Source organism: Strongylocentrotus purpuratus, unplaced genomic scaffold (genome assembly GCF_000002235.5).
Source record: "Strongylocentrotus purpuratus isolate Spur 01 unplaced genomic scaffold, Spur_5.0 spur5_scaffold_7, whole genome shotgun sequence".
NCBI classification, from domain to species: domain Eukaryota; kingdom Metazoa; phylum Echinodermata; class Echinoidea; order Camarodonta; family Strongylocentrotidae; genus Strongylocentrotus; species Strongylocentrotus purpuratus.
The window spans coordinates 13358931-13380483 of NW_022145613.1; the positions used below are offsets into that span (position 1 = coordinate 13358931).

Below are 21553 nucleotides of genomic sequence, written 5' to 3' on the forward strand. Positions count from 1 at the left end.
TGGATCCAGGATTTCTTAGGGGGAGGCCCAAATTTGAAATTAATTTGACATGTAGTGTGTTCAAATTTGAAAATCGTGCTGGCCGATATTTCGCTCAGTGGGGGGGGGGGGGGGGGGGGGGGGGGGGGGGAGTTAGTGAGCACAAATTTTACTCCTTTTTTTAGTGAGCACTAATTTTACTTTTTCTTTTTTAGCCCCCAGAAATTTGAAAATCGCGCCGGTCGATATTTCGCTCAGTTTTTACTCAACTCCTCCCCCCCCCCCCCCCCTTGAGCAAAAAAAGGGTAAATTTCTGGTGACAATTTTTTTTTTTGTCGCCAGGGGGCCGTTTTTTTTTTTTATGCCTCCGTTACGAAGTAGCCGGAGGCATTATGTTTTCGGGTTGTCCGTCCGTACGTACGTACGTCTGTACGTACGTACGTCCCGTTCTCGTGATCGCGTTATCTGAAGAACCGATTAATGGATTCCTGCCAAACTTTGGTCATGTATGTATCTTGCAGAGCCAATGAACTGATTAGATTTTGGGGTCACGAGGTCAAAGGTCAAAGGTCACAGGGCTCATTATGTATGCAAAAACAGCTTGGATCGCGTTATCTGAAGAACCGATTGATGGATTCCTGCCAAACTTTGGTCATGTATGTATCTTGCAGAGCCAATGAACTGATTAGATTTTGGGGTTACGAGGTCAAAGGTCACAGGTCACAGGGCTCATAATGTATGCAAAAACAGCTTGTGATTGCGTTATCTCAAGAACCGATTGATGGATTCCTGCCAAACTTAGGTCATGTATGTTACTTGCAGAGCCGATGAACTGATAAGATTTTGGGGTCACGAGGTCAAAGGTCACAGCGCACATTATGTATGCAAAAATAGCTTGTGATCGTATTATCATTAGAACAGATTGATGGCTTCCTGCCAAACTTAGATCATTTATGTATCTTGCAGAGCCAATGAACTGAGTAGATTCTTGTTTTATAAGATCAAAGGTCATGGGCTCATTATTTATGCAAAAATGGCTTGTGAACGCATTCTCATTAGAACTGACAGATGGATTACTATTTAACTCAGGACATTTTGCAGAACCAATGAATTGAGTAGATTTTAGGGTCATGAGGTCAAAGATCAAAGGGTCATATATGTATATGAGAAATTCAATCACGATATTCTGAGAACCTGTTAATGGATTACAATTGAACTTGAATTTGAAAAATTTCTTCCGTTTCAGTTTGTAAAATTGCTCTATGACGGAGGCATCATTTTTGACTGCGCGCAGTCGAATTCCATCTAGTTTTTTTTTTTGGCCAGGATGGGCGGGGGGCCACCCGGCCCCCTAGATCCGCGCCTGCCCATGACGGATGGGCAGGTCTCTAATAAATCTCTTCCTCTTATACCCAGACATCCATTATATAGATAATTAACTTGGTACCTATAACCTCGCCACCAAACTTGAGTCATCCTCCCTTGGACTCTTGTATCTCAATCGTCATTTAGCGAATACTATTTTTTTTAGACCTGGGAGGCTACCAACGTACGTACATTTTTCTTTGGGCATGTTATGCTAGTTAGGGGCCGGTAATAATTCATTATTGGTCATAACTTTTTCTTTTGGAACAAATGTTGCGTTGCAACCATGAGATACCGATTAAGTAAGAATGCACATAGTGATTGATTATCCCTTTATTGACCTATCTGGTGTTTTTTTATTAATGTTGTTATCAATATCATCAGTATTATTTTATTTTTTTCAGACAGTAGTCTCTAAAAATACAAGCAATATTAAAATAGATGTCTTTACCTAGGTTTCCTTTTACTAGTCTAGATTATTCAAATGGTTTCATATTGTAAATTACCACCATAAATGTTCTGATTAATTTAATTATTTGTTATGATCATCTTTTCTTCTTCTTTAAATATGTACATATACTCGTAAAGATTATATGTAATTTTATTTACTTTTGTAGGATATTTTTCATATTATTTTGTACATAACTTGAAGTTCTATATTTGAAGAAATAAAGAAGACATGTGGAAAATATTGGTGAACTTGATTCATTTATTTGTAAGTGAGCAAGTCATATATATATATATATATATATACCGGTACATGATATACATGTTTATAAAATGGGTTCAAGAATGTAGCCAATGAGAAGCGTCGAAATGGATCACACGTGCATGCATTAAATTTTACCATACGCACAGGAGTGCATTTTGGTGATAACCACCATCAATTTCTTGACTTTATGCTCATAGTGTAGACCCTTCTTATAAAACAAATAGTACATGTTTTTAGCTTGTGCATTAGTGATATGCACTGCACTCCGTTAAGTTCACGAGTCATACAATGAACTCGACAAGTCTTGTTCATTATTCTACTGTGAATTAACCTGCGTGCAGTGCATATTCACTAATGCACTCGCAAACATGTACTATTTTTATAATATCTCATTTCTCTTTTGACTTTCAAGTCACATTATTATATTGTGTGCTCACAATTTAATTTATTGAAACTATACAATTTGTTACATCGCCATATTTTGAGAATTTCTATATTGTACTCATTAAATGTCAAAATTCAATTCTTCCTCAGATTTGTTAAAAGGGGATGTATACCTCGATAAGAGCAGAAACGATAGAGAAACATATCCATGATTTGAGAAAGTCCTTTTAGATGAGGAGAGAATAATTTTTTTTTTTTTAATAAATGATTTATAATCGATCAAACACAAATTAGCAACTCTAAAACGTGTCTTACAAGGTCCTCTCTTATTTGCTCTATACTAAAAAATGCATCAATTTTTATACAGAATTCTTTTCATCATTCATGCAACAAAGGCCCATCAAAGAACACATGTAGGTACATGTTTTTACATAAGCCCTGCATGAAACAAATCAATTTCTTCACAAACAGTTAAGAAAAATGGAATTTAAGAGATTTTTAGAAAAGAGCAAACTAAGGAGCACCTCCAAAGATTAACCTGAAAGAAAGTGTAAGTCACAGTGTTGCAAACTTGTGTTTCATTGATAACAACTTCAAAAAGGAATCATTTTGTTTTCTCTTCATAATTTGTATCAAATTTTGCAGAAATTCACATTAATCTGTGCTCTCATTTGTCTGCTTTTTTAAAATTGAAACCAACATCACATCAAGTTGGACTTCCCCTAAACACTATACAAATATTCTGGCATTAAGATGGCACCAAATTTATGACAGCTTATGTCGATTTTTTTTTTAGCACATGCATGCTACAATTTGTTCACATGATGCTTACATTGTGATGATTAAATGATTAATCCTGTTTACTTCGTTGAGCATAACAGTAGGTCAGAGTTTTCTGAAGGTCTAAATGAATTAACTTGTCTTCCTCAAATTGGCAACAATTATTTGTATTTTCTACTCATGTATAGTTTTAAAAATATAAAATGTATATTAAATGAGGCAGTGTACATATAAATATTAAAATATCAACAAGACATTTTTAAAATAAAAAGTACACGAAAAACAGTGAATATAAATTTCACTATGCATTGTCAATTAAGAAACTTTATTTTGAATTAAATCACTCTTAATCATGAATGGGCACAATGTAATGTAACAGAAATGGACTCAAATTTTTAAACTGTTTTTTGCACATTTACAATACTAATAGCATGTAATTCAGAGCATTCTCGAGACAAAAATGAAATATTATTAAAACGTAACCCTGAACTCGTATATCAGACCATTCTGATCCTGGTTGCAAAAGATTTTTAACCGATGACCATTCATAACAAGATGGGCATAAGCACTTTTCTTATTTGTTTGAGTGCCATTTCAAAGAATATGATCAAATTCTCATCCGACACTATTTCGCTTCACAGAGCATAGGCAATAAATACTTAAACAGGATCCCATTGGCTTTAAGTAGCATGAACACTGTTTTTTCCTTATTGCTTGAGTGGTGTCATTTTACAGGATCTGCAGTTCTACAGCCATTCAAGTCCTTTAAAAATATTTGGCTGCACGTTTGCTTGAGTGGTGTCATTCTACAGGATCAACAGATCTACAGCCATTCAAGTCCTTTGAAGATATATTTGGCTGCACGTTTAAATGATCTCAGTCTGCCCCCATTGGTTCCTCACAGTCACGCGACTTGGAGTTGACGATTTCTCTCCGCACTTCCGGCGTGATTGACGGATGGAGGTGAGCCCTGAGCAGCTCCATGAGGGCCTCCTTCTGCTCGGATGAGATGTCTTCCTTGTATCGTTGAGCAAACGCTAGAAGAGCCTGGTGCCACAGTACAGGTAGCTGGCGCTTGTCGTGTACAAATCTGTGAGGAAGAATAGAGGTAGATTTGAAGTTACACAGGAAAAAAGAGTTGGATGTACATTTTTTGTTTCCCTTGAAAATGTACTAACGGAACCTGTCTACAAAGACCACTTTTTGTGTTTCCCTTGGGTGGTCGCTATAGACAGGTTTGACTGTACTTAAAGAAATAATTGTGGGTTCTCATGGGCAATTTGACATTCTTCTGCTATTTACCCGGTAATGGGTGTTCTTAATCACAGAGAGTGCAATTTTCTTTGAAGGCTGACAAGTCAATAGTACTGGTAACCTTTACCAAATTCAGACAATCTGCCCCGTAATAAAAGTTAATCATCATAAAATATGCCATTGAGCATGGATAGTGAAGATTATATGATATTTCATGCTTTTCCTTGCATTAGTCCACACATTATTGATGTGCATTTCAGTACTCTTCGTTGAGGATTGATTAATCATTTACATATTCAATCTACACTTGTTTTCTCACATCCTCGTTCATCCCCAGAACTGTGTACCTCTGGAGCCAACAACCAACAAGCTCTTTTACTTTAGGCTCCTTCATATCCTCTTTTCCATTTTTACTAAATCTCTAATTTACAAGTCAGACAAGCAAACTTAAGTGTTTGATTGTATTTTTTTCTAACGATTAATCATATACCTAACTATTTTTATCATCATTACATTTCTTGTAAACAAAACTGACAGCGTGTAATGGAAAATGGCCGGGATGTGAAATATGCAGGCCGCGTCTTTTTTAAACGTAACCTAGCCATCCTAGCGCTGCATATTAATATTTGAATATATGAATATTTAGGTTGGTAAATGTGGTGGAGACCAAATTTATCGGCCAGATTCTGAACTAACCAGTATGTCACAATGATTATGGACAAGTTACAACAAGTTACGATAGTCATTCGTTTACTGTAAGCGTCCCGATTTAGTCACAATTTCATTTATTTTAAGTAAACTTAGCTTTGCACTTGTACTTTTTGTATGAAATCTCATATTTGATAAATTATCGCATCAGATTCTGTGTGCGTGCGTATCATGAATATGTATGATTAGCGCATGACGTATAGGTCCCTATTGAGCCAATCAAATGCAGCTGTAGGATGGCTAGGTTACATTAAAAAAGACATATGCAGGCCATACTGCTTTGCACTGACCTGAGGAAGTGATATACGACCGCATCAATGACCCTGAAAGGAAGTGCGTACTTCTTGTCGACCAGAATCCTGAGGAAGATACTATTAACTCCACTGTAGTCCATCTCAGCAAGTTTCAGCATCGCGGCAGACGAGTGAAGAACAGGAACGGTCGATTTGGCGAGAACGCTCCCGACGATGACTGCCTCGCGCAAAGTACAAGTCCCGGACTGCGAAGGATAACAACAAAGTATTGGAAAAAATAAGTGAATGATTGGGAACACAATACTCAACTATAAAGATACACCAAAATAATGTAATATTCATGGGCCAATGTGTCAAAGTACTTGAATGATAAAGCAGAATATATTAATGATGATAATGATGTTGATAATAGTAATAATTAAGTAAAATTGACTGCCTTCTGGGCAATACGACATATATCGCCCGAAACCGAAGGTGAGGGTGATATATGACAAGTCGTATTGCCCTGAATTAGGCAGTCAATATTACTATTATTAACCACATCAGACATCTAGAGCAAACAAGAAACTCTTACTATCTTATACTCTTAAATTATGTAGCCTACACTGCACAGGATGTCCTAGCATTAGAAGTTGCAAAAACATCGTCAAACCAGCACTGTGCATCCAGTGCTTGACAAATTTTCGATACACCGCAAACAGTGTGCCTAGGGTGTGATTGTTACATCACAATAGAGTTCCCGCATAGTGCGCATTTTCTTATACGCGTAAGACACCAGCAGCGTAATATACCAGCAGCTGGTGGGCGATGAAATTTACAACTGGCTCGATTATTGCTCACTAGTTTAACACACATTTTGCCATTGACTTTTCAGATCGGGCAATAATATTTGTTCATTGGTTTACTGTATTACCGTATTGGTTTACTGTATTACCGTATTGACCGGCAAATTACACACAAACTCCCACTGACTTTTCTGAGCGGTCAATAATATTTTTTTCGCCAGTAGTTTTGTTGGCTCATCCATCAAACCTTGAGGGCAATAACATTTAAAAATTGCCCTGCTCAGATGTCAGATACGGTTAATAATAATAATGATCACATTAACCCCCCCCCCCCCCCCCCCCCCCCCCCCCCAATCAGCCACGGACAGTACAGTTGACATGACATATACAAATGACTCTATTGTAATTGGTACACTTTTAAAATAACGTAAGAAATCTACTCACCTCACAAAGAGGAAGGAGAATTCCTTTGAAGAAAGCAGCGGGCTTGAACAGAGCCTTCTTTAATGCCTAAATAACCAAAAAGGTGAACATGTGACAAGATTAAATTGACACAGATGATTTCGAGCACGACGGCCAACTTATGCCAACAGCAAAGTAAACGAAAGTCATGCTTCTCAATGTTCTGTAATAATGTTTCTTAACCCTTACTGTACTGGGCTATTTCGAGCACTCTCTGACTGGGGGGGGGGGGCCTGGGAGGCCCCCCCCCCATGATCTCGGCCGTCGAATGTCCGATGAACGCGAAAATTTGCATGTTTGTAGATATTTACGTAAGGAACAAGACAACATTCCGTACTGATCCTTAATTTCCGTACCAATTACGGGAAATCCGTACTAGTTGGCAGCTCTGACAGGACAATGCACCAACTGACAGCCGATGGTGCCATATTTATATTGGACTACTCTCAGTTTGAATATGATTATCAATTTATTATTTTCTGTGCAAATTTGTTTGCATTACAATATTTTTCTGTACTTATGATGTACATTTTGCTCTCATGTTAATAAGTTCATATTCATAAGTTATACCAAACTTTTTATGCGCCCAATACGTTTTCACACTTATCTTGGTATAGTTGCTTGCACCATGTTATAGTTTTACATAAATTTTATCATGCTTTAAAAGTGAGATGTAGAAAGAAAGAATTCACTTAAATTTAAAGGTATTATGCAGATCAAGTCATTATTAACCCAAATAATTACCATGTATAGATGAAAGTTTAACCTCTTGAATTCCGCAATATCATCCTGTATTCTCGGCAGTAGAATAAGATTGTAGAACCTGACAGAGAAATAAAAATGTGGCATCACAATATTACACAAATATTTACTGCTTTGAAGTTAAAATTAAAGTGATCTCAAAACTGTACTGTGCTCGGAGACCAAGTCAATTGATTGTATCTCAACATAATTAATTGTATCTTTACAACAGAGAGTAACCTATGATTAGTGTTATGTTACAGATAATAATAATAATAATAATAATATTGGATATTTATATAGCGCACATATCCACCCTGCATGGTGCTCAAAGCGCTCCAATAAAACCCCAGCTCTGCTAGGCTACCGATGTCGGTGCTCACAGCATTCAAGGAATTACTTCCGACCGGTTCCCATTTAATTTAATGAAAAAATGAATTGTGTATGGAAAAAAAAATGTTAATATCTTTGTTTACCTTTCTGTTGGAAATGAAATAAATATGAATATGAATGTACGGTAAGAAACAATCAATTTCAGAAAGATTTAAAACAATGGATTGTAAGTCAATTTTCATGCTACAGGGCCAACCGGCCAAGGCGTTTTTATTATATTCAGAGAAAGAGCAGAGCTGCCAACCTGGTGCGACCAAAAAAAGGAACCATGATGGCAAAAAGAAGGAATTTCAAGCAAAAAAAAAGGAATTCAATAAAACGAAACTTACAACCACGCGCGACACACTTCCAATGCAGAAATGTCCATTCCTTGTGCTGTTTTTTTTATACATATTAGGACCTATAGTTTATTTACAAGCAGGTATTTTTATGGTTATATTTTGGTATTATCGGCGTTTCATTCTTTCTGAAAATATTGTTTTAAAGTATGTTTTAACCTTAGTTTTTTACTGAATTTGTGATCAAATCAACAGTTAAGGGCAGTTGTTTGACGTGCTGTATGTAAAAAAAAAAAAAAAAAAAAAAAAAAAAAAAAAAATTATAAAAATTATTTTAAAAAATGTATTTTATGAAGAAAAAAGGTACTACAGTAATTAGGAGGAAAAAACAGAATAATTCCAGGATAAACGTAATGGTTGGCAGCTCTCTGAAGGAGGCTTTTTTAGAGAGAAGAACGCTCACCTTTGAGCCATCTTGGCGTTGAGGTTACTGGAGAAAATTCTTGTTGCTTGATACATGGAAGCTGCCGTCCATTTGTCAGGCTCTGTGATGTACAGGATCTAGAAGAAGAAGAAGAAACATTCAGCCTTTTCACACACAGCTAAAATTCATTGTATCTAGAGCTGATTAGTTTAAAGCTGTCACTATGAATATGACTGACAAAGAAAGCGGACAAAATATACAGTTCCTCAGGTAGACAAAGGAACATCTCTTCACTGCTATTATGTAAAAATGTGTAGAACAGGTGTCCCATGCATATTCACCTGTTCTACACATTTGTACATAATAGCAGTGAAGGGATGTTCCTTTGTCTACCTGAGGAACTGTATATTTTGTCCGCTTTCTTTGTCTGTCGTGTTCATAGTGTGTTTAACTAAACAGTTTTACACAGCTTTAAAGAAAAAATTTCCCTGTGTGAACGTCGTTTATATGATGTTCAGACAGATACGAAGTCGCGATTCATACACCTTTCAAAGCAGGCTGCAGATACGAAGTCCGTATCTAGAGAGCTTGACATTTTATGTGTAACGGTTATACGTGTTTAAACTGGATGGAGCGCGCGCTTTACTTGATATGACCTGACCTTCAATGCGCAATGGCACTACTGCGCATTTTAAGAGCAGCTAATCACGAAACGTTCGCACCGAAATTTCTGTGTGTGAATGATGTCGTATGTAAAGCTGATTAGTTTAAAGCTCTTTAAACTAATTAGCTTTAAAGAATTTTACTCGTGTGTGAAAAGGCTGATAGTCACAATCACTGATGTTGCTCACAGTTTGAAGAGAAGGTTGTATTCTTGTAAAGGTGATAAAGTAATCTGTGAGCTTTCTAATTCTTTGCATGGCAGTTTGGAAGAATATCACATTGAAAAATGCCCCCTGAAATTGAGGATGATTGCCCTTATATTCGACATATGCCCAGAAGTAGCTGAAAAGTTTGAACTAAGCTTTTATGCCACATGTGTGTGTGTGGGGGGGGGGGGGTGGGTGTGTAGTCCCATATACCCATTTCTGTGTACAGAGCAAGAGATTTTCAGCAAGGCTGGGTCACTTTCTCGTCATTCTGATGCTTAATGGTAAACAAAACTTCCTTTGTGCTTCATAATATCCACCTTTCCAAATAACTTTTAGTGGTCAAATTCCTACACTAACCCAATTCCTAACCCTATATCATGAAAAAATCCTGGGGGGTACCACTTAGGCATTGTTTACTATATAGAAGACGCAAGTAGCTACAAGTAGTGCAGTCCCCCTTTAAGACTTATTCAGATATGCAGTAGTAAACCATGACACAAGTTTTTATGGATGATGCAACTTGTAATATGTTTCACATTTTGTATCTTTTAAACACAGCGTTTAAATGAAAACGCATAAGACTTTGTTGTGCTCAAATGCCATTTGGTTACAAGTGGCTTTTTTATGGCGGCATTTTTATACTATTTCATAGCTGACCGATATATCCAGGTCATATCCAGGCAGATGCTAAGGACCTGGGCCCCTACCATGGTAACAGGGCTCAACAGCCAATCAAAATCAAGGTTTCCACGGGAGTTTCGATTGATGGCAAAGTTACCATCAATGGTAAGTTTTGTGCAACTGGGCCCAGAAGGCTTGGAAAAAAGGCCAAAAGGGAAATGAAATGTCAAACGAAAACAGACGCTATACAATGATCATGATGAAAGGAATGAGCCTTTATCTTACCTGTTCCCATGATTTGAGTGCAGGAAGGATCTTAAATGCCTTGGGTAGTTTACCGCTACGATACCTGGAGAGAATCTGCCCTACTCCTTTGTACACCTGCACAACTCTATCGTCTAACTCTGGAGGAGCCATACCAGATTCTGTACTCATGAAACAAGAATTTAGACAACATTAAAGGAAAAGTCAACCTCAATTTAGGAAATTGCTCTGAAAGAAAGCAGAAAAATCAGAAGCAGCTTTATATTAGTTAGAATGAAATCTGACCAAAAAAAAAAGAAGAAATTTGTGATTTGTTTAAACGTATACGTATACATGGTGGTCCACAAAAACAAAAATACAAATGTGTAATATTGGAATGTGAAAAGAGTGTGTATAGACTGGTGTTATCGTTGTAATTATCATCATCATTATTTTCACTTTTATTATTATCATCACCTGTCATCTGTGATGCTACCTCTGTCTTCTTCTCCGTGAGCTTCTCCATGATGATGTCAGCCAGAGTGCGTCTCATCGGGGCATCCTTCGACATGAACTGCTGTAGCGCCCTCTCGTCTTCTTCATCTACATCCTGAGGGACAGGCAAAGGGAATGAACAGGAGAGATCTTACAACAATCATCTTTAAAAAGAAATTCCTTTGTTATAGAGGCAGTATGTTCTTTCCTTGTATCGTAAAGAAGAAAGCAGGAGAGAAGGAACTATAATGGGATGAATGGCAGTCTTGTAACGTCAATGCTGCATCAAATGAATGGGACAAAACATGCATGTTGTAATGCATGTAAAACCGATCACCAATTTTGTTTGTTTTGTTCTGTACATTAAATGTTCCATGTCAATAGATTTTGAGGGCTTGCGAATCTCTGATAGGGGCTTTAAAATGGCCAGCGATCATCATCGTCGCCTGAATTTTTAAAATTCATGTTTTTCAAATGGTGTAAACATTTGGAATGTGCTAGAGTATGATACAAGGTGGTTACTATTCTTGACAAGCCTAGAATAATAGACTTACAATCTCATCAAAGAACTGGCCGTCATGCTGGGCTAACTCTTGGTCCTCTTCCTCTTCATCATCTGAGCCATCTGGTCTTGTAGGGCCAAGACTTGTGGCAGGTTTCTTAGATGGACCAAGTCTAACATGAGAGAACAAAATAGAAAATTATACACCAAATGATCTGATATACTGCAAATTCAGAATTACATGTCATTATGTAATAGGATTTGATTTTTAGGTTTCATAATTTTTCTAATGTAGGTACATAAATTAGGACAAAGATAGTATGTGACAACATATTTCAGTCATAAACCTTTTGTGATCTCCGAAATCGCTTCATTTTAAGGAAATAAACTTTTAATAATCTTACCACATTCCCATACTTGTCTGTTTTCCCTTCTCTGTGTATACATTTATAAATCATATTTGTATAGAGCTTAATTCTACATTTTTAAGCTCTTTACATTTATTCAATTGCTAATCTGTACAGGATAGTGCATATATGCTCCTCTCCCTTGGGGAGTATTTGGGTCAGGCTCCATTTTTACAAGCGCATACATGCCAATCTAACCACATTAACATTCGCATCCTACCGGGTACCCACTTAATACCTGGGTGTAGATTAATGTCTTGTCAAAGAACATTGGTGCCCCAGTGGGTCTTGAAGCATGAACCATGTGATCCACAGTCAAGGGACATATCAACCAAAGTGATCCTCCTTGTATCAACTAGACCACAACATCTCTATGTGCAGTTATAACTTTCACTAACTTTGTTTTCATCTCTAACACCAGTCAAAAAACTACAAAACAATTTTATAATATCAATGGGCTTTTGCAAGTAAGCAATTTATGGTGGCAGTCACAGTAGGTAGAAAAAGAAGGAAAATATTCTTATTCCCCAAAGGACACTGCCTTCAAAAGTTTTCTGAGAAAGTTGCTGTTGAAATTCAGTGTCAAAGTGCATTCTCAACATTTAACAGGACCATTTGCCGACGGGAACCGGGTTGATCCTGTTTATATAAGACTATGGGAATACAAAATATCAGTAGATATCAGGTTTAGCTTTGATAAGTGTAGATCCTCTACCGCCCTCTACGTACCTTGTCATCCCATGTTCTATTTCAAGTTCATCTTGCTGGAGCCTTGCTTGCTCCAAGATCTTCCTTGAAAGTCTTTCGTCAACGAACTGAGGGAGGAGAAAAATGAATTTACAAACTTGGTCCTGGACATGCCATAGAATTGTGAAAGAAACTCTCTTGAAGTCATTTTGAAGTGTTATTATGTGGTCCAAAAAAATAATTGTGTACCGTTATTCATTGCGAGGTTAGGAATCATAAAATTACAAAGAAAATAAAAAAGTATTTTTGTTGAAAATCACATGCTTTGCCAATTTTATACATACTTTATTACAGCGGTTAGTTTAGTGTACTTGGGCGCATGCAAGGAATATGCTACATTTTGCACACACATTTTAAACGGGAACGAGGTATATTATTATTAGCCTAGCATGTAGAACTTTGCGCATAGAGCGCTGTACAGTGAGTTTGTAAACAACGCGCTCCCATTGGCCAATCCGCTCGAGTGGCTTCGGATTTTAAGTGAGAGAGGGCCTACTCAACTTAATAAGCGCAACTTAAGTTCAATGGCAATTAATGCCAATACATAATATTACATAACACACCGACATGTCATGCTTTAAACAGGTGATGCAATTCACACACAACTGACGCACACATGCATTGCACACATATAAAATAGGGGAAATCAGTGAATATTTCAGAACAAATTTCTAGTTTGAAAATGAGAATTTTTCAAACATAAAAATAGGTTACGTAAGACATAAACTTATATATCTAGAGTGAGTCTATGTGAAATACCTCACCTTTTATTAGAATGCTGAAAAAATTCTGAAATATCATTATTTTGGTATCGGATCAAACAGAAAATCGCATCTCCTCGCACCAATATCTTATAAACATTGAGTGAATGGAAGCAAGCGTTAGCCAATAAGAAGGGCCCTTGTTGGCGCCAATTTAGGAAAATGAGGCTACAATTCACCGAGATCGGTTGAACGTTATGCGCATGTGCTAAATGTAAGCTGAAGTTATACGCGCATTAGCCTCTTGTCGATCGCCCTGACGCTGTTGGAGTCCGTAAATTGAGTCTCTGAATGGATGATTTTCACCGAACTCAGTTGGGTCGGAATATTCGCCAAACATTGAAAACCATAAGAAATTCAGATCACTTGATAAGAGGCCCTCGGCGCAAGCGGCTCGTATCAGGCTCACTTCGCTCTCCAGAATTTTCGAACTCCAATAGCATGCAAGGGCCATCGACAGGAGGCTATACGCGCATCGCCGTCGAAGCTCCCTGGAGTTAACTCTATAGATCTAGACTAACTCCAGGAAGCTCAGAGCCTCAGACGCCGATGCCGAAGGTGGTGCATCGAAAAACATTCAAACAGCAGGTTGGGCAACATTATCTCAAAATATGCAAAGGGAGTAATTACAATTTTGCGCGGTAGTGCGAATTTTTTCTTCGCCGGTTGAATCAACGATACAACATGGAACAATCGCTGGGGTAGGACGAAGAATCACCCCCTTTTTCCATCGAAGACTTCTTCAAATTATAATTTCAAGTTGCCAGAACGATGCCCAGAGGAGTCGAGTAACCTTGAGAGTCAAAATTGTAATTACTTTCTTTGCATATTTTTAGATAATGTCGCCCAACCCGCTGTTTGAATGTTTTTCGATGCACCACCTGAAGCTCCGACGCCTTCGGCATCGGGGTCGGAGCGGAGCTTCCTCCTGGAGTTAGATCTAGACTAGACTTTAGGCTACATGAAATCCCATGTATGGGACCGAAGAATGCCTTACAGTGTCATCCTCATCCTTTCGTCCACGTTCCTTCACTCGTTGAGTCATTTTCAGAGTGTCTTCATTTTCTATCTGCTCTGCAAGGGATCCACTTGTGGAGATGGGGTCTCCTCTTTTGGGTCGATTCTTCTTCGTTTTCCCCATTTTTCCTTAGCCGACGTGAGAAACAATATTTTCCTTTTCACGTGTGATTGAAGACAATTTAGTAATAGCGCCCGCAAATGCTACGGTACGGTACAGTATGCATATGGACAATGATCATATCCCATTCATTTTCAGTTGCATGTGGCGATTGCAACACAAGTCTTTCTTTCTAATTTTCTGCATATTTCTGCTCTAGACTCTGCGTATATTCTACTTATCCTTAAAGACTGCATTTTACATTTGACAAAGAAAGAGAGGGGTGAGTTTTGTCATTAGCAGGTACTGTAATTTGAAATCGAGTACACTCGACAGTGCACGATCTGAGCTGAGACTCACTCAACTCGGCTCAGTGCTAGTGCAGTGGGTCGAGGTGTATTTACTATCCTGGCTGTGAATCAATAGCTGTGCTATTGATTCTCAACATTTCAAACACCACTGTACAAAATTCAACTGATTTCACTCAAAATCGGCACTTTAGTGACGATTGATGACACCTAAATAGCAATAAAATACAATTTTTTTCAACTTTCCAATGTTAAAAAGAATAATTTAAAAATTCAATTGTGAGTCCACTGTCAAACTTGCCGATCAGCCGCATCGGCATGATTGTGTGCATCTGTGTGTTATGAGTGTATTGACTATTCATGTATTCAAATGCTGCCTAGATCTATTAACAGATAGTGCAGTGCTAGTGGTCAATACGCATCGACTCTCTATGCTTTGCTGGAGTGAGAGCACAGCCTGTTCAACATTAACAGATTAACTTCGAACAAAGACTAAAATGAGTCGAAGGACGATTAGTCTAACAATAGATTCATATTTGCATCATGTTGATGACTAGACTAGTATAGTCTAGGACTAGGACTATGCTGTAATGTAATTGTGTGTGTTAAAACGAATTTACTTGTCTTTAGGCCGAGATCTAGATTTTTTAGAGAATTAGAACTAGATCTAGAGTCTAGATCTAGGCCAAGACTGATTGAAACAAAAAATTGGTTTATTTTAATATCATTGGTACTCGGTAGGCTAGTGGCGCGGCGCTAGTCCGCGAATGAGGATCGTCCGCATAAACGAGAATGTCCTCGTTTATGCGGACCAAACAAATAATGAAATATGCATCCTTAAAAATAAGGATCGTCCGCACATTTTTTTTCTTCGGCACTCTGCAGGTTTCAGGTTCCCGATCCGCGCGCTGGCGATGCGAAAAAACAGATTCCACATTATAAAATACCCCCAGTTCACCGTCTACGTCAATGGGTTGCCCATCTCCCCGAGGATTTATCGCTCATAACGTGAAAGTCTCTGTACAAAGTCAATGTAAAATGCATCAAGAAAATCATCGCGAAATCTGTTTGGCGCTAAACACGAAACAGGTAAGAATCATAACTTTAACGACTTATGACTTAAACTTAAATCATGACCAGTATTTGAACAATTGGTGAAGATTTAACAGATTTTCGGTATGTTTTAGTAGGGTATCTTCTTGAGGCCGGAGTTCCGTGTCAAAGTCTGGATAGACTTCCGAACTAGCGCCATCCGTTTTTCGCATCACCAACGCGCAGACTGTAAATGAGAATCCTCCGCGAAATTGCAACGATACTTTTTTTTGCGGATGCATCTGTCTGTGTTTACAAAGACGATCCTTATTCTCAGACCAGTGCCTCTACTGTTCATGGATAGAGTCATCACTCCATATCGTCATCATGTCTTTTTTTTAGCTGAAGCAGCGTGAGCTGCAGCTGAGCCTAATACTTGGCTTCAGAGAGAGACTATTAGAATTACATGTAAACTATTAGTATTACATGTTATGTATAATCATAGTACAGTTTGGATTGGGGGGGGGGGGGGGTCAAGTGTCTGAATGGATTACCGGTATGTGAATGTTATATTTGATTTGTATTGCTTTTGAGTTTTGTTATCATTTTCACATAACATCTTCTGCTTTTCGGCCAAGGTATCCTTTGATCTATTATTTTGTCAATTTGTATGTACATGTACATGTATGACTGCTACATGTATACCTGTATTTGGTTTTATGTGTTGCCATCTGGCATCATCCCCCCCCCCCCCCCCCCCCCCCCCCCCTCCCCCCCCCCACCCCTCTGCACACACACAAACACACACACACACATACTGTACACAAAAACAAAATTCACCTGGTCCTATACCCAATTTTCAATTCAATGATGTTGCTTGCTTTTGTTAGACGGCAGATGGCTTGCACTCAATAAAAAGAAAAATTATTTGACTTTGAAGCTAATCTTGAGCTCTGGTATTGGAAACGTGTTTCGAGAAAGAATTGCTATAATACATTCTGGATTGTTTATCCTGCAGTAGATTGATTGTTTGAACCAGTAAAATAAAAACAAAATCCCCAAAATTGCTTGAAATCATCTTCAATAAAAACCACAACTCTCGTTTGCACATACGGTATGCTGTGTTTAGCACATGGTGTCAGGCCTATATATTTACTGTTACCTTGATTTCCTTATAAATATATTTCTATGCTTACTTGGCCCTAAACATTTTGTTTGGCACTTGTCATATAATCTTGAACATTCAGTGTACCGTAAGTTTCTATTTTTACCAGAACTCAAGAATATCGTTAATATTGTTAGGAAATCAGTTATCATTGATCCAGAAAGTTTGAAGTGTTGCCAGAAAACTGTTTACCGTTATTACATTTTTCCACAGCATAAAGCAGTAAAATAGCATTTTATGTCAAATTACAAGAAAAAAAGATCAATGCATTTTGAAATCATGAGCTGAAAACTTAAAATTGAACATTTACTTGTTTGTTTGTTTATATATTTATTTATTTATTTGTTTATCAATCCATTTATTTATTACATCTTGTTCATTGTTTCCTGTTCTTTATTTCCTCTCCATTTGACCTTTGACCTTTGTATCCAGCCATGGCACGTGGACAGCAAAAGATTCAGTCCCAGCAGAAGAGGGCAAAGGAGATTGAAAAGAAAAAGAAAGCTGCCGCTGGAATGGACTCCAAAGCGGCCGGTCAGAAGGCCCTGACATTTAAGTGCATAGTTTGCATGGTTAGTATCACACATTTGATTCTCAGCATAGTGTAGGGGTGTTGTGATCTCATCTGGCATAGCTGCCAGCCATCCCTATATTAATGAGAAAATGATTCCTATGTGTTGGTCTTTAAATTCATGTAAAAAAAGGAACCATAGATTCCTCTCTTTTTGTTTCTGAAAACTTTTGTTTCAAAAATATATGAGAAAGTAGTCATTATTTTGCCTTGAGAGATGCCTGATTTTTGCTGTGAAAAAGTGACATGCCAACAGCCAAGTTACCAAACTGTGGATCTTAAAGGCATCGTTTAACAATGTTAAATCTGAGATGCATGGCCCTATGTGTTATTAGTGGCTTTGATATGGTGTAATATTGAAGCCCTAAAAAAATTGAGCTTCAAAATGATCATGAAGTGCCTAAAAAAAAGTAAAAATCTTTGAGTGACAGGTATTACCGGATTTCCCCTAATAGACTGTAGTGTTATGAAAACCGTTAGGAAAACGCAATTTTTTTTCTCAATTTCCAATCATAAATATCTTGGTAATCAGACAGGCGGTCGGCTTGTAAAAGTCATGGGGTTCCTCGCTGACCTAAAGGTGTATTAATCATCATTGTAGCATGAGCTAAATCCAGGATTTTGTTTTAGAATCTGAGGCAAAGTTACCCAATCCTTTAAACTTTTAAAGGGACTTGGTAACATTGTTCAGATGAGAGATAGTGGTGCTAAGGTAGCGACTTCAATGCTAGTACAATTAAAGATAATCTGAAAATTTGAGTGAAAACGGACCATTATTCATGGTACAAATTGAGAAAAACTGATCTGATCAATTCCTTTATTCTCCCAACTATATTATTACAATTTAATTACATTTTACACACTGTAGGTGAATTGAAATCACACAAAGCAATAAATGGCTCTACATTCCATTCCAGACATTTCAGTGTTGACCTATTTTTGTATAGCCTGTTTTATGTCTTTTTTTCATGGGAAAAAGGTTGGGAAAATTCAAAAATGGTTGGGAGAATTTACTGTTGATCACTGTTAGACGGTGTCATACATCGACTCCTTCAAAGAAAACCAAAGATGTCTTTGTGGTTTGAGAATTTTTTCAGGATTTTTGGCATGTCAGAGGGTAAGTACAGTAGAAGGAATATAGTAAGTAACATTTTATACAAAAATTAAGCAATTTTTTCATCAACCTTCAACAATGTTACCAAGTCACTTTAAGGTACTGGGACCATTTCCCTGCATTTCCACCGATCACGTCATTTGCTGAAACTAAAGCTGGATTTAAGTGCACAGAGGAATATATGTTGTTATGTGCAAAAAAATAACATTGTATTGTTGTTGTTCATAGTTGCATTTGCATGTACATGACTGGTCATGTCAAGCTCTTAATAATCGTTGGCTGTCGGCACAAAGGCCTTACTGCCATTGACAAGATGTAGCTATTGGAGCCTTTTTGCAAGCAGCTGACAATATCACATTATGATATTATGTTCCTTATCCTACCCTATGTTACCCCTAGCTTGAGCTCCTCCAGCCGTTATTAGCGCACATTGAAAATTCAAGTCCATATATTCTGCCAGATCCTTGTTTAACACCAGAGTGGGGGGGGGGGGGGGGGGGGCAGCTGTAGGTAAAGTGCTTTGCCTTGATGTGCAAACACACTTAACATAAGGGACTTTTAGATTTGCACAACGACAACGTGGATTGTTACGATCGACGTCCTTTTAATGCACTGCCTTGAATGGACGTCACACGTATCCGTCCATGCAAATCTAAAAGTCCCTACTCCCTACTAACATACCTGGGCTACTGTGCACATATTACTTGTGTGCATACTTGTTACCTATTGAACACACCTGTCTGGTACATAATGTATGCACATGCTTGGACAAGTTGAAAACATGTTCCTAATGGATAGTATGAAAGTAATCAATAGAGCTTGGTTCTCTGTGTACAAGTGATATGATATCATCTATGTAGAGAGGGAGAGCAGTATGGACAGGATGACTTTCAAACAACAAGATTAGAACATTCTTAAAGTTTGTTGCTTCTTTGTAGTGCTGTGATAATACTGCAAACCATTGCAGCATTGGGGACTGGTCTTACGTGACTGAAATACTGCTTTTGTTTTTGGTAAATTTACTCACAGCACTGCTTCTTTGCAGCTAATCGAGAATACAAAATTTGTTTCAAATTTTCCATCATTAGTAGCACTTGGGATTACTTTTAATTATATAATAATAATGATAATGTTTTATTTGCCCAGGGTAGCCACTTCAGTTATGAAACTGCTCTTCCAGCGGGCCCTGCATAACATAATATGTTACTACTACTCTTCTCCAATCTAATATGCTGAGCGCCTAGCTAGAAGGCAGAAGGTCCCATTGTTATGAGTCTTTGGTATGACTCGGCCGGGGTTCGAACCCATGACCTCCCGTTCATGAGGCGGGCGCTCTAACCACTGAGCCACCATGCCCGGTTACTTTAAGCTCCACTTCTACTATTCTTTGTTCATATGTCTTCTCAATGTTCCCTAGACCCAGATGCCTGACCCAAAGACATACAAGCAGCATTTTGAGAACAAGCACCCAAAGGCTACTCTTCCACCCGAACTCAAATAGGAAACCTCCACAACCAAGGTGAGCTCCATCATTGGTACTCTCTCTCCCAGGCCTGATAAAAACCCAATTTTTTTTTTTATACTTTTCCTGATTTTTTTTCTTCTTCCCGATTTAAAAAGAAATAAAAAATAATCCTTATTTTTTTTCTTCCTTATTTTATCCTGATTTTCCCCGATTCCCCCCTTATTTTCTCTATTCTTCTATTGGGTTTCAAGAAATATGAAATAGACCCAACCTACATGCATTAATGTGCACAGTTTCAATAAAACAAAAATGATAACAGTTTTATTCAAATGATTTTGTGCAGAATGTTTTGTAATTGAAATGTATACCGTCTTCATGAAGCAAATATGGAACACTACTTATCAATCGATTCAGTAATTCTATGGTGGTATTAACCACTATTATCTGTTCTTATTATGCAGGAAGTGGATGATTAGGGTAAGAATGACATCACTTCCTGTTTATTAATTGCATGATTAAAGAGAAGGTTGAGTTCTGGGAAGAGGTGAAAAATAATTTGTGAGCGTTATCATTCTTATTATGCAAGTGTGGAAGAACATCAGATAAGACATGTTCCCTGAAAAGCATGGCTCTTCAAATGCCTTCATATTCTAAATGTGTCATGTAACATCGTAAAAATCGAGACAGATTTTTATGCCACGTGTTTGTGTAGTCCCATATACATCTTTCTGTGTACGGTGTTTGTATCTTTACCGAGACTTGGCTAAATTTCTTATCATTTTGATGATTCCAGAACCTTGCAATACACACGAATGCTTATATGCTAGATGATCAACATTTTCTGGTCGATTCCACACCGTTTCACAATGCAATCGCATGACCAGAACTCAACTTCATCTTTAAGGGCAAGAGTAGTACATAATCAACATTGAACACTATTATGTAAAATAATGTTTGAAAAAACTTGGTGGTACGATTTGTATACAAGGATTTAAAATACAGGTAAACTTGAGATCTGGGCATGCAATTACATTGTGGACGAAACTGTGTGGCACTGAAAGCCTTTGGGGAGGGTTATTTATGTAGTGCATAAGAACTAATGCATACTGTGAATTTTTGGTATGATAAAAACAGATTTAAAAAAATGAATTTAGTCTTGCTGGAGATCACATGCACTACACACATAAATATGAGAATTCACTCAAATGTTTCGTCCGAGGTTTTCTTCTATACCTTTTCATATTTTAGAGCCCTTTTTTACAGGACTTTTCTACGATGTTATTCTTCTGATTGACATACAAATACCAGGAAAGCAGAACAAAATATTTGTAATCTTTACCAAAACTCAACCTTCTCTTTGTACTATTGGTATACAGTAAAGCCTGAATTTCAATCTTTCAGTAATCAGTATTCATGTCATGACTTGTGATAAACTGCAGATGCTTTTGAGTTGAATTATTTTCTCGGTTTTCTCCCCTCTTTTTGTACTCTGTATCCAGGAAATGAACTGATCTTTGAGCAAGATGGAATCTGTGATTATTCACTGCATGCTAACATTGTAGAAGAGAAAGAAGAATGCATTCTTCTATGACACTTAAGAGAGTGACAGAAAGA

At 37.6% G+C, this 21553-nt stretch overlaps 2 protein-coding genes across 2 annotated transcripts; one reads left to right on the forward strand and one right to left on the reverse strand.

Moving 5' to 3' along the window:
* Nucleotides 1–2699: 2699 nt before the first annotated feature.
* Nucleotides 2700–14390, reverse strand: LOC578981 (bystin). Its single transcript, XM_030974934.1, has 10 exons — nucleotides 14165–14390; nucleotides 12389–12474; nucleotides 11305–11425; nucleotides 10733–10865; nucleotides 10298–10437; nucleotides 8559–8656; nucleotides 7428–7506; nucleotides 6666–6731; nucleotides 5473–5681; nucleotides 2700–4310 (listed from the first exon to the last, which is right to left on the reverse strand). The coding sequence occupies exons 1-10, from the start codon at nucleotides 14306–14308 to the stop codon at nucleotides 4097–4099; spliced, it is 1290 nt and encodes a 429-aa protein (XP_030830794.1). The 5' UTR covers nucleotides 14309–14390; the 3' UTR covers nucleotides 2700–4096.
* Nucleotides 14391–14400: 10 nt separating this feature from the next.
* On the forward strand, nucleotides 14401–21553 carry LOC578917 (zinc finger protein 706). The gene is made up of 4 exons (XM_011677057.2): nucleotides 14401–14567; nucleotides 17222–17361; nucleotides 19892–19993; nucleotides 21439–21553. The coding sequence occupies exons 2-3, from the start codon at nucleotides 17224–17226 to the stop codon at nucleotides 19973–19975; spliced, it is 222 nt and encodes a 73-aa protein (XP_011675359.1). The 5' UTR covers nucleotides 14401–14567; nucleotides 17222–17223; the 3' UTR covers nucleotides 19976–19993; nucleotides 21439–21553.